The following is a 14,159-nucleotide window of genomic DNA, read 5'->3' as shown; positions in this document are numbered from 1 at the left end:
CTGGATACACTCCCTCCTTCATAGACATAGTTAATCGTTTAGCCTGTCCACCTATCTATCCATCCATATATCCATGTTTACCTTCACTGAGAACTCAGTACTGTATATGCAAAAGGGTTCATATTTGTTGTCTGTACAGGGTAACTTCTTAGCCACAGTCAAATACTTTGAGGAAGTGAGGTGCTGGGCCCGAGCACTTGGGGGACATCAAGCTCAACTGCCTAACATACTACACAAAAACACTGCTCTACATCCTACTTTAATGAATAATAACTGGAGTCTTAAAAGCTTGTGAGCAGCCATCAAAGATGCAGCTACTGGTTTCTCCTAGTCCAGAGGAAGGGAAAGAGAAAAAAATCAAAAACAAATGGAAACCATTAGTTCAAAGGACTAGTGGATCATGGGAACCTCAGCCTATAGACCCCAAGTCCAGAAGAACTAAATGGCTCCCGGCTACCACTCTGAACTACTTGGAAAGGGATGAAAACTGGAGATCCTGATAGTGTGGGAGGAAAATGTAGAACAAACTTCAAAATCATAAAAAAAAAAAAAAAGACCAGACTTACTGGTCTGAGAGAGACTGGTGAAACCTCTGAGACTATGGCCCCTCATCACCCTTTGGGACTGGAACTCCTGTGGCTTAACTTCCAGTCAAACATTAAACAGACTGATGAAGTAAGCAATTATACCAGGTAGATACACTCCTTAGAACAATCAATCATGGAAGATCAGAAGGGCAGCATTTGAGCAGAGACAGTTCAGAGGACAGGAATGCATAGGAAAAGACATGGAAAAAGGTAACCACAGGGAGGAAGTAGGCAGAGAGTTGTTACATTATGGGAATTGCAATCAATGTCGTGAAACAAAATGTGTATGAACTGTTGAGTGGAAAATGAATTTGCTCTGTAAATTTTCACCCAGATCACAATTTAAATAAATAAATAAATAGACACACTTTATGGAGCACAGTTCCACACATGGAATCACCATTAGTCATAGCTGACTCCATGGTAAGTGGTTCTTTAAGACGTTTATAATCTTTTGCAATTATAAATAATGCTGCATTAAATAATTTTATATAAACATAATTTGCCACATATGGGGGTTTATGTGCACAATCACTTCCCCTAGAAGACAACCTTGGGTCAATGATAAATAAATTTGTAATTTTCATAGATATAACCAAATTGCAGGTTGCCTGAAAAGGAGAACCACATCAGCAAGAGTTATGCTAAGAAGAGAGAAAGGATTCAGAATGTTTTTCCTACTTGTATGTATTGACATGGCCATTCAAGGGCTCATAAGGAAATTTTATTTATTGATATCATCTTCCATAACTACTATTAAAATGTTGCAGGTGTATGAAGGATAAATAAATAATAAATAGTTTTGTTCATCAAAAGATACCATAAAGAAAGTGAAGATAAAAGGTTCCAATCTGAGAGAAGGTTTTAGGGATACCATATAATCAGTATCCAAAATACAAATGAATTCTTAGAAATTTTCAAGAAAAAAGACAAAAAATAAGAACAACAACAACTGTTAGAGGGGATTTGGTTTATTAAGAACGGCTGTGTCCTACTGGTGGGAATGTAAATGGATAAAACCATTTTGGAAAATAATACATGCTAGAGAATATGTATTACACAACTCTTAAACATATGCAACTAAACAGATATATACCAAAATTTTAATAGCAGCATGATCTCTAAGAGCAAGAAATTATACCTAGTACAAATACACAGGAGAATAGAAACCATGTTATAATCTTGCAATGGATTACTGTAGGCAACTGGATGAAGGAAAAGCACATAGGCAATTACAAATGGTATCAATACTGTTTTAGTTGTTAATTTGGTTAAAATGTTATCTATGTGTATTATGCTTTACACAAAAGGAGCTCTGTTGGTATAGTGGTTAAGGCAGGTGGCTACTGACCAAAATGGTCAGTGGTTTGAACCCACCAGCTGCTCCATGGAAGAAAGATGAGGCAATCTACTTTCCAAAGATTTACAGCCTTGGAAACCCAATGGGTGTTGCTATGAGACAGAATCGACTCGATGTCAGTGAGTTTATGCTTTATATGGAAGAAAGATAGGGCAGTCTGGTTCTGTAAAGATTTAGAGCCTTGAAAACCTATGGGGCAGTTCTATAGGCAACAGATTTTTAACAGGTATATTTTATGCCTTACATATTTTTCCTTTTATCAATTATTACATTTAAAAATATAATAAAAGAAAAATATATGATAGTAACTTTTGTTCCAGCCAATAAAGTTTTAAAAGGCAGGCTAATTTAAAAACTTAGGAACTGCAAATTTTCTGGATGTCTTTTTTTTTTTTCTTTTAAGGTTCATTGAGTTCATCAAGGAGGCTTGAAGTTACTAAAAGGCTGCTGACAAATCTCCCCTTCCCCATGTTCTCCAGCCTCCCAGGGATTCTGGGAATACTCATTATCCTTCCAGTTTATTCCCTTGTGCTGAGTTAGCTGACTTTGGCTTTGGTGACCTGTGGCCCAAGACCCCTGTTACTGACAAGGGTAAGGAAGGAACCCTGGATCTCCTAAAATGGCTGAAAACTTCTGATAAAATAATTTAATTCTCAAATTTCAGATTAAAGTTCTTTTAAGTACAGTTAGAGAAAGAATGTTTTGCCCATACATGTCCTGAAACTCTTTGCCTGAACTCTGACTTACCCAGGCAGTGAATGTGGTCCTGCACTGTGCAGTTGGCAGTATAGCGCTGCCGAGGACAGGACACTGTCATACAGGTGGTGGAGCTGTTACACTTGTAATCTGTTTCTGGAAGTTGCCAGCAAAATCTGCAAGTCATATTGATGATGAAGTTCTTTTGGAGTTTGAAGTCTTCATCCTATTTATCAAAAGACCCAGGTTAATTAATCATGAAGATAGTAGTTTTTAATATGTCAATAAAACTATATAGTCATATGACATAAAGCTTCTAATACACTGAGTTGGTACTAAATGTTAGAAAAAGAGGTACAAAAACAGTATGTATGCAAAACAAGTTCATATGGTATGATCCTATCATAAACATATACACCCAAATATTTGTGTCTGAGAAAAAAAACTAGATAAATTCACAAAATGTTAACAAAGGTAATTTCAGATTACACCACTTTTGCATAGCCAAATTTTCATTAATGAGCATGCATAGTTTTGTTAATAGAGAAAAAAGGAATAAAAATGAAAAAAATATAAATTTATTTTATAAATCCTCAAGGCCACTGAAAAATGGAAGGAATATGTGAGTGCATTTGTTTAAGGTAACTGAGCTATAAATTATGAGTAAAGCCGAAGTCCCCTAATGACCAGACTGATGCTCACAGAGGTACACACTGCTGTTTCTGAGTCCCAAATCTTCCCTAACATCACCAACCATGATCTGGTCCAACACTCAATGGCTACTACTGACACTTTCACCTCCACAAGCACTGGCACAACCAACCAACAGACAGCTGGCAGAGAATCACTCTCAATTAAGAAAATCCAGAATACATGTAGAAGAAGCTCAGCAAGAGTTCACTGCATGGCTCTTAGCTTTTTAGACCAGAGATTTGGCTGTTTTCATTTCAGTTTAAAGTTTTTATTTAGCTTTATTTACAAAATACACACTATTTGAATGCTGAATATTTAGAAAGTAATCTGTAACCTCTCCAGAGATAACTGCTTTGAATCATCTTTCAATTTTTTTCTATGTATATATTTATATGTTTACATATGTGGAGTTTTTCTGTAAGCATTTTGTATTGATTTTTAACCCTACTTTATATTATATAACCAAAACAATAAATCTGTTGCTATCAAGTCGATTCCAACTCACAGCAAGCCTATAGGACAGAAAAGAACTGCCACAGGGTTTTCAAGACTATAATCTTCACGGAAGCAGACTGCCACCTCTTTCTTCCACAGAGACACTGTTGGGTTCAAATTGCCAACCTTTTGGTTAGCAGGAGAGTGCTTAAACATTGTGCCACCAGGGCTCCTTCTTCATATTATACAGTAACACATATTTTTCAAAACCATTTTTAAATGGTCACACAACCATGTCTGGAAGTATCATATTCATTAGTTTTTTCATCAATGCAAAACTGATTTTTATGGATATAGTATTTAAAATTAGGTAAGGCTCCCCTTGATTTAGGCTATATTGTTTTTATACACCTGTATATTTTTTAGGGATGCATTTAGAACACATTTTTTAATAAGTTATTTTTCTGAGAACTAGATAATACCTGCACATGGTACAAATTTCAAGACACAAGAGGAAAGTGAGGAAGGAGTAAGCCTTCTTTGCCAGTCAGGCTCTGCCCTCCTAGTGCTGAGTACTGCTTACCTGTGCCTGTACCTTACCTTACCTTACCTTACCTGTACCTGTACCTGTGTACCTCAGGGACAGTATAAGTTTATATTATATATATTTCTTTTTTAACAATTCAACTTTTCCACTGATACTTGCTTAATTTTGAAGCTATCAGTACATATTCCCAGAACTGTCTGCTTCTTTTAATGGCTACAATGTATTTATTCTATTAATGAGTGTATGATCATTTAAAATGTCCTGTCTTGGACTTTTAGCTTATTTTGTCTCTTTTGCTTTTATGAACAATGAATATCCTTATACATACTTATTTTCATCCATTTGCAAGAATATCTCTAAGATAAATTCCTAGATATGGAATTGCTGGGTCAAAGACTTTATGTGTATGCTTGCCAGTTATGACAAATTGCCTCCAGCAGGTTTGCCCACTAACTAAACAAGGTATAAGGGCACTTGTCTTTGTATACCCTCACCAACTCCGTGTTAGTTTGCATTTCCTTTCCTATGAACCATTAAGGAGCTCTGGTGGCACAATGCCTAAGGTATATGACTGCTAACCAGAATGTTGGCAGTTCAAACCCACCAGCCACACTGCGGAAGAAGACTGGGCAAATCTACTTCCATAAAGATTTATCGCATTGCTCATGTTCTAAATCCATTTTTCCATAGATTGCCATTATTTTCTCTTTGACTTTTAGGAAATCTTTATTAATTATAGGTTATTAGTGCATTATATGTCACATGTTAGAAATATTTTTTCCTAGTTTATCATTTGTCTTTTGACTATGATTTCTCAGTTCCATTTAAATACAGCAATTCTTCCTTTTATGGCATCTAAATTTTATTTCAAATTTAGAAAAACATTCCCCTCTTTGGGATTATGGGGGGGACGACCTTGTTTTCTCTGGTCCTTTAGGGTTTCGTTTTTTCACAGTAAATCTCTGATCGATCCAGAATTTATTCTGATAACTAAAAAGACAGGAGTCCAACTTACTTTTTTTTTTTTTTTTTAAGATAGCTACCTAGGCATCCCAACATTTGCTGAATCTAACTTCTTATCACAAAGAATTAACCCCTTCAAAAGCTCATCTATGGTAAAAAGATTTGCTACCTTTCCCTCTGTAATTAGCTGTCATTACTAAGAGAACACACCCAAGTGAAGAAATTAAATTACGGTTTGCTATATTTTCTGAACACAAAGCACCATTTCTGCCCAGCACATTTCCAGGTGGCATCTCGCTTGACAGTTACTGTATCACCAGAACATTAGCTATCTGATATGGAAGGGATTAGAGGGTTTTACTTCTATTCACTTAACAGTTATCCTGTGACTAATGGAATTCAGGTTACATTCCCTTACCCAGTGAGTCCTAGTCAGTGTGCATGGAGAGAAGGGAGCTGGCAAAGTTTATCTTGTACACTTAATTTTAAGTTTAAAATAAGGGTAAGGCGAAGGAGAGAGTATGAGTACACATGGAGGAGTGAACAAGAGAACCTATATTTTTGCCTGTGTGCGCCAGCTGGTTATGAATTACCTCTTCCTTAATAATTAAGGAGCTCTGGTGGTGTAGTGGATAAGGCATTTGGCTGCTAACCAGAAGGTTGGTGGTTCAAACCCATCAGCCGCTCCACGGAAGGAAGACAGGGCAATCTACTTCCGTAAAGATTATTAACAGCCCTAGAAACCCGGTGGGGGTGGCTATGATTTGAAACTGACTCCATGGCAATGAGTTTGGTTTTTTGGTTTTACTATGATAATTTATTTACCAAGGAGGGACCCTAATAGATCTCCATTAAACAAAAAAGAAAAGAACACAACTTGCCTAGATGATGGTACGACATAGTCCTGGGACCAGTTCTCTTGAGAGCCAATTCACAAACCACAAAGGTCTACTAGGACAGCCATCAGAGCACACAGCTTAGGACAGTGGGCAGCTGCTGCTTCACAGGACTCACCAGAGGGAAGTGGGTAACATCAAAGAACCCTTGGAGCAGACCACAGCCACAGGGGGCATCAAGCTCAACTGGCATAACATACTGCACAAAAACATTGTTCCACATCCTACTTTGGCGAGTAGTGACTGGCATTTTAAAAGCTTGCAAGTGGCCATTAAGATGCAATGATGGGCCTTTCCTCATCCAGAGCAAAGAATGAAGAAAACCAGAGACGTATGGAAACAATTAGTCCAAGCGGCTGGTATAGCATGCAATCCTCAGCTTATATGACTTTGAGACAAGAACTAGATGGTGCCTGGCTACCACTGTCAACCACTCAGAGGGAGGTAGTCTATGTAGAAGATCTTGGATAGAGTAGGAGAGCAATGTGGAACAAAACTCAAAATCATTTAAAAAAAAAAAAAAAAGGGACCAGGTGTGCTGGTCTGACAGAGCCTAACGGAACCACTGAGACTATGGCCCCTAGCTGCCCTTCAGGTCTGGAATTGAACCCACTCTTATGGCTTCCAGCCAAACAAAAGAGAGGCATATGAGCTAAACATTTACATTAGGTAGACACAATCTTTGGAGAGACCAATCATGGGAGAACAGAAGGGCTGTGTATGCACAGAAAGATAACTCAGGGGGCAGGAGTACATGGGAGGGAAGGACACAGGGAAGAGGTAACTATGGGGAGGAAAAAGGAGGGGAGCTGTTGCATTGTGGGCAATTGTAGTCAATGTCATGAGACAGTATTTGTGAGCTACTGTATGGAAAGTGAATTTGGTCTGTACACTTTCACTCAAATCACAATTAAAAAAAAAAAAGGAGCCCAGAGGATAGGACTAAACCAAGAAGTTCAGAAACTTTCCTAAGCTCTCTACAGTTGTTATTTTTCTTATCCTCTACCTATTTTATACTAATGAAACTGTTTACTTGTTGTTAGAACATTTAAGGAAGGAAAAGATTGAGATGAATGCCAAAGAAGCTGAGGCAAACAAGAAGAGGCTTCAACATGGAAAAGTTCTCCTTAGACATCAAATACTTTCCTCATTATTCATTGAGTACCTACTATGTGCCTTCAAATAAATATGATATTAGGTAATTAGGGGAAAAAATTACGTTTAAGATATAGAATAAAGATTCACTGGTAATTTAAGGGCAGGAATGAAGACTATCTTGCAATTAAACTCAATTTTCCAGTGTGCCTTAAAGGGTAATACTGATACATGAAAATCACAAATCCTTAAGCTTATAAAAACCAAATCCAGGTACTGAGACAGCAAAACAGTTTATTTTCCCTTTGGAGTAAAGTCTCCCTAGTTTTCTGATATTGGAATTAAGGAGAATTACAAAAGGAGCCTGGAAGTACAAAGAACTTTCCAGTCCAGCCCTTTGCAGACAAGTTCCAGAGAATAGAGGAAGATAAAGGTACTTCGTTCATGAGTGAAGGAAATGCTAGAATTGCTGTATCAAAGGAAAACTGCAATAAGAGAAGAGAGCATGGAATCTCTTTTCTTCCCCCAAACTATTTCCCAAAACAAGGGTTCCATGGAAACACTTTAGGAAAACCTGTTCTGGACAAATTCCTTTGTTTTATAAAAGAAGATTGACAAACCACACAGCTAGTTGTGGCAGGGCCAAGAGTAAAATACTGCTTCTGTCATTAGCCATTAGAAAGATGCAAATCAAAATGAGATATCATCTCACCCCTGCACTAACAGTAAAGTTAAAAACACTAAGAAAACAACAAATGCTGGTGTGGATGTGGAGAGACTGAAACTCTCACACACTGTTGATGGGGCTATAAAATGGTACAACCACTGTGGAAAACAGTATGATTCTTCCTTAAAAAGCTGGAAATAGAAATACTGTACGATTCAGCAATCCCACTAATAGGTATATATCCTAAATAAATAAGTTCCACGACACAAATAAGTATGTACACATCCACGTTCATCCCAGGACTGTTCACAATAGCAAAAAGATGAAACCACCTAATGGCCATCCATGGAGGAATAGATTCACGAACTATGGTACATACACACAATGGAATACCACGTAACATTAAAGAACAGTGATGAATCTGTGAAACATCTCATAACAAGGATGAACTTAAAGGACATTATACTGAGGGAAATTAGGCAATCACTGAGGACAAATATTGCATGAGATCACCACTGTAGAAAGTCAAGAAAAGGATTTCACATAAAAAAAATACATTCTTTGATATTACCAGGGTAGGTGGAGGAGGGAAGATAAACCACTAACTAGAGGGCAGACACATATTAAGTTGGATAAAGGGGAAGGCAAATAAATGAGTAAAAAAATTATCATCTAAACCTTTGCAACCAAACCTTGCTTTGACATGGAGTTTCAGTCTTCTGATAAAGTTGACTTTATTCCTAAAAATATTACTTACAAAATGCAGAGCACTTTCAGAATTTTCCCCAATGATCAAGTCTAAACTACACTTTAAACTCAAGGTTTACAATAAATTTACTTAGAATAAGTTGTGGTACTTACAACACAGGTAACAGAAGGCTTGACTGTGCAGTCAAAAGTGACAGGCTTCCCATAGACACAGGAGAAATTTGTCTTGCATTCTACACAGTCGGCCGGAAGTCGGCTACACAAACCATTGCTTGGACACTTCATCACATAAGGTGGGATTTCGGTACTTTCTATGTATGCAAGGTGAGAGAGAAACTTATTCTCTTATAATACTTGTTAGAATACAGAAGAAAACAATCATTTTCTAAGGTTAAGAGACATGAACATTAGCATGAGATGTAAGAAAGGAGATTGTCTATGCTAAGAAGGTTGCGCATGTGATAGCTAACCAGCAAAGAAAAGAGCCCACCATTGCCTCAAAATACACCTAGAGACCCATGTAACTGTAAAGTGAAAGGAAGACTACTGCAAACTGATAGAGAACTGAGATTCAAGCCTTGAGAATGCCAGTAAATACTAAATTGAAAATAATAAATAGTTTTACTAAAATCCTTAGTCAAACCTGCAAGGGACTTGCTATAGGTAGAAGGAAATGAAAAGATGAGAAGTAATGACTATGTGTAGGATGGTGCCCCAAGTACACTGGAGGAAGGGCCAAGTGGATGTGCCACTGAGCAGCCACTTAATGCTGGTGGGCCCATTAGGCTGCTGCTACTCTGAGCACATAACTCCTGCATCCTTCAGACCACACACTACTAAACACCTACTCTGCTCACTGGGACTACTATGGTAAACAAAACAGACAAGACTCTGCTCTAACAAGTAAATGAGCAAAATTACTAAATATTGTGAAAAGTACTAGGAAGGACTTAACAGTGGGCAGTAAGAAAGAGAAAGAACAATAGAGAAGGAGATGCCTGCCTTAGCTAACAGGAACTAAGGGAAGAATTATTTGAGAAGATGATATATAACCCTCAAAATTGACAGTAACAAATATCTACCTAAGCAAAGTATTCTGGGCTCAGGGAAGATGAAGAATGAAAGGCTTTAGGCAGGAGAGAGCTCAAAGAACTCTCAGGAGGCTAGTGAGAGGGGACCAAGTGGGAGAACAGAGAGGCAGGCAAGCATCATATCATGAACAGTACCGCAGGGGAAGGTGAAGGGTTAGAATTTCATCTAAGTGTGAGAGGAAGACAACCTAATCAGATGTACACTTTAAAAGAGTAATTCTGGCTACAGGAAAAATGTGGTTATTTACATTTAAGTTACTTAAAATTAAATAACATAAAAAATTCAGAGCTCTGGTGGTACAGTGCCTAGGCATCTGACTGCTAACCAGAAGGCTGGCAGTTAGTTCACCAGCCACTCCTCGGAAGGAAGATTGGGCAATCTACTTCCATAGAGATACCACCTTAGAAACCCAAGGAGGGGTCACTATGAGCCGAATCGACTCGACGGCAGTGGGTTTGGTTTTGGTTTTCAGCTGCAGTAGCCATATTTCAAGTTTTCAACAGCCACACGTGGCTAGTGTCTCCATACAGGCATGATGCAGATCAAGAACATGAAGAAAGTTTCTAAAGGGCAGCATTCAGACTGTCTACACAGAGATGATGGTGACTTGGGTTTAGGGAATGGCTTTGGAGGTGGAGAAAGGTAGGCAATTCAAATGGTCTACAGATAAAAGTGATAAGACTTGCTGATGAACTGGATGAGGGCTAAGGGAAAGGGAACAATCAGGACTTTGATTCAAGATAAATTAAGGAAGAAACAGGGCTGCTTTTTTACTGATTAATTTAGGAATCAGGCAACAAAGAGCTGTATTTTAGATATACTAAGTTTGAGATGCCTACATAACAGCCAAATTGCGATGTCCAGCAGACATCTGGATACTCTTTATAAATATACACTATATAAATATGAAGCAGGGTTTTGTACAAAACCCTAGTAAGATAAAGCACAGCAACAAAGATGAATCTCAAACAGTCACGGTAAGTGAAAAAAGTCAGATCCAAAAAACTACAGACTGTTGACTCCATATATATAACATTCTGGAAAAGGCAAAACTATAGAGACAGAAAAGAGATCAGTGGTTGTCAGAGGCTGGGAATGCGTGAAGCAGTGACTACAAAGAGGCAGAGAGGAATTGGGAGAAGGGGAAATGACAGAACTGTTCTGTCTTGATTTTGGTAGTGGTTCCAAAAGTACATATATTGGTCAAGTCACATAACTATAAATTAAAAAGGTAGAATTTTATTATATGTAAAATATACCTCAATGAACCTGATTTTTTAAAAAAGGACCCAAAAGATGTAAAATTATCTCAGAGTTAAATGAACTTCTATAACTGGGTGCCTAGTGTCACGCACAGGAGCTATAATGGCACTGTAGTTAAAGCACTGGGCTACTAACCAAAAGGTTGGCAGTTTGAACCCACAAGCCACTCCATGGGACAAAGATGAGGCAATCTGCTTCCATAAAGATTTACAGTCTTGGAAACCCCATGAGGCAGTTCTACTCTGTCCTATAGGGTTGCTATGAGTCAAAAGCAACTTGATGGCAACAGGTTGGGTTTTTTTTGTTGTTGTTTGTTTTTATGTCATGTACATATCATGGTGGTACAGGAGGGAGTTAAATCTGTTTATCACTTGTTAACATAAGTAAACATCTGCATGCTTCTGCACATTCAGCCACTAAAGCCCTCTAAGTGTACCTCTAACTACACACCAGCACCATTCCAAATCCTGCTGTAATGGATGGATCTCATTAAAGGGCAGTTTTAAAGATGTGATTCAACTCCACACTAAACGTCAAGAGAGGGTTATAGCTCTATTAACTTTCAAAACACAACACTGTTTTTTGGACAGGGACTAATTTACAAGGGAAACAGAACTGCACTGGGTTCTTCAGAACCTCCAGGAATACCTTCTTTGTAGGACTCAAGCTGACCTCATTGTGACTGGCAGCATTCTGGAGAACATGGTTAAATGGTGGCCTTGCTAAATGGGAACCAGATGGAAGGCCAGGTCTACACTTTATTTTATAGTTATGAGGAATCATACCGATCAATGTATAGTGTGCTGAAATGGAAAAAGCACAGCGTTGAGACACTTGCAACTGAAGTAGGGTTCTACCACCAGCTGTGCAAGCTGGGGCAACAGCTCAAAAGCCAAGCACCTCACTGGTAAAAGTACTTAATAACTGCCCCAAAAAAGCTATGAAAATCAAGGGTGCTAATATATATAATGTATGCTGGGTACAAGTTAAGGATTCCAAAAAACCTCTTTACAATTTTACAAGATGAAAAACTAAAGCTTACAGCTGTTAAGACTTGTTTAAAACCCTACAGGGAGTTTGTGGAACAAACAGAACCAGAACTCAAATCTCCTGGTTTTCAATTCTATGTTCTTTCACTCAGTTCACTTATTTGGAAATGAAGCCACAAACATCCTCTAACTATGAATAAATCAGAACTTTGGAAATTTTTTGCCATTATTCCACATTGGTACATTAATAATACTTCCATACTACTAAAATTCAAAAAGCAGCTGTGGTAGCATAGTGCCTAAGGCACTTGACTGCTAACCAGAAGGCTGGCGGTTCAAACCCACCAGCCACTCCTCAGAAGGAAGGTTGGGCAATCTACTTCCATAGTGATACCGCCTTGGGGTCGCTATGAGTCGGGGCGACTTGACAACATACAACAACAATAAAATTCAAAATAAGCGTCTCTATATTAATAACCTGCTTCAGAGGGTTGCAATTTTTTTCCCCAGCCAACCTACCAAGGTGTACAATATATTTTCATCAGTTAAAAATGGATCAAAATTGCATAGCTTCTTAAGACAGAAGCAGGGTTTTCACAAACATCCCAAAGAGTCAAGAATTCTTGTTATCTTCTCTATAAAAAATCTACATTTTACATTCAAGTATGCTGCTGTCTCCTACTACTCTCTACATCCAAATAAAAATGAGAAAAATCTCTCTGCCAGTTTAAATCCATTGAAATAATGGAAATCTGGATGAATGAAACTACAGAAACAAATGTTGTACATAGCAAAAAATACTAATGCCTGTTTAAAGCTGGTCCTACTTAAAGTCATAACATTAAACGAGTAACCCTGTAAAACTATCTTCTTCTATTCTATCATATTCCTACCTTGTTTGGGACCTAGACACTTAGAATCACAAAGACAAAATGACTTTAGGTGATTCTGCTAACTCTATCACCTTAAAGATGAGGAAATAAAAGTCCAATGGGTGAATAATTTACTCAAGATCCCAGTTGCTCCAGACCTAGATTCCAAGACCCTGGTCTCTGTGTGATCCTTCCATTTCACACAGCCTTGGGGGAGCATATCCAACAACAGGAAGAGGGTTCAAGAAGAAGAAAGTTTCTGAATGGGAAGAAGTATTGGTTGAAAGTTATTTTGGTGGATGAATTGGATAAAATGATAGAAACATGAAATACGGAAATGGAAATGAGATCTGTGGGACCTCAAAAAGAAATGAGGCAGAAATGTCAAAGGTATTCAAATAACAAGACTGTCTATGGAAAAATGTGTATCTGCCCTTAGGTCACACAATCTAAAATACAGCAGGTTCAAAAATGGAAATTGATTTCACATACTAAAAGAAATTTTATTTTAAAAAGAGAGAGAGAAATCACTAGATATAAATATGCACATTTACTAGAATACAAAATGTCTAGTACCTGCTGCCCTGGGAACTACTGTGAATGTACGTGTTGGACCCGGGTCCTTTATTGCCTGAGCCAGCGGCCTGAGCCGCGAATGCTCTAAATTTAAGGATTCTACAATTAGAAAAACATGTTATCCTGGGTTACGAAAACGCTGGCTTGTATGGTTAACACGCAGGGTCTACACTAGACTAGTAACCGCTCATGAAAATCTCCCGGCTCGACTGCTCATAAAACTACATGGCGCAATACCAGCAAGGTCAACACCAATTCAGATCTTAGGGCAACTAGGGAACAAAGGGTGTTAAAGGGATTCTATTGTACTTCCCCGCCCGAGCCCCGAACCCTCTTTGACCTCTCGAAGCCTCCGCGGCCTAAGGGCAGCACAGGTGCTCGTGAGCGGAGGGGCAGCCTTAGACAAGACCGCCGAGATGCGCCGCCCTGCACCAGGCAATCTGCCCCTGTCCTAGTCAGGACGCCACCCTCAGCTCCTGGGGTCCCTATCGCCACTCAGCCGGCACTCTGGTGTGGATCCCGGTTCTTTGCACTCACCACTGCCTGACAAGATGTAGAACTGTGAAAGAAAGAGCAACACACCACACAAACTGCGAAGCGCCCGCAGCACAACGGCTGCAGCCGCCATTTTGCCGCTGGACGAGCACTTCCGGGGCCAAGGGGCAAGGCTCGTCCGAGGGGCGGGACTCGTCCGAGGGGCGGGACTCGTCCGAGGGGCGG

General features: G+C 38.8%; 1 protein-coding gene across 1 annotated transcript in view; it reads right to left on the bottom strand.

Annotated features, from left to right (window-relative positions):
• Nucleotides 1-14,067, bottom strand: part of TM2D3 (TM2 domain containing 3) — a 23,388-nt gene extending 9,321 nt beyond the window's left edge. Inside the window, exons 1-4 of the mRNA XM_007959929.1 lie at nucleotides 13,977-14,067; nucleotides 13,440-13,523; nucleotides 8,801-8,958; nucleotides 2,695-2,869 (exon numbers count right to left, since the gene is read on the bottom strand). Of these exons, the coding sequence (XP_007958120.1) occupies nucleotides 2,695-2,869; nucleotides 8,801-8,958; nucleotides 13,440-13,523; nucleotides 13,977-14,067 (508 nt within the window). The remainder of the gene's footprint in view (nucleotides 1-2,694; nucleotides 2,870-8,800; nucleotides 8,959-13,439; nucleotides 13,524-13,976) is intronic.
• Between the last annotated feature and the right edge of the window lie 92 nt (nucleotides 14,068-14,159).

The sequence above is a fragment of the Orycteropus afer genome, unplaced genomic scaffold, assembly GCF_000298275.1.
Source record: "Orycteropus afer afer isolate SDZICR_OR568_19922 unplaced genomic scaffold, OryAfe1.0 scaffold00019, whole genome shotgun sequence".
In the NCBI taxonomy this organism is placed as follows: domain Eukaryota; kingdom Metazoa; phylum Chordata; class Mammalia; order Tubulidentata; family Orycteropodidae; genus Orycteropus; species Orycteropus afer.
This window is presented reverse-complemented; position numbering and strand designations above follow the sequence as displayed.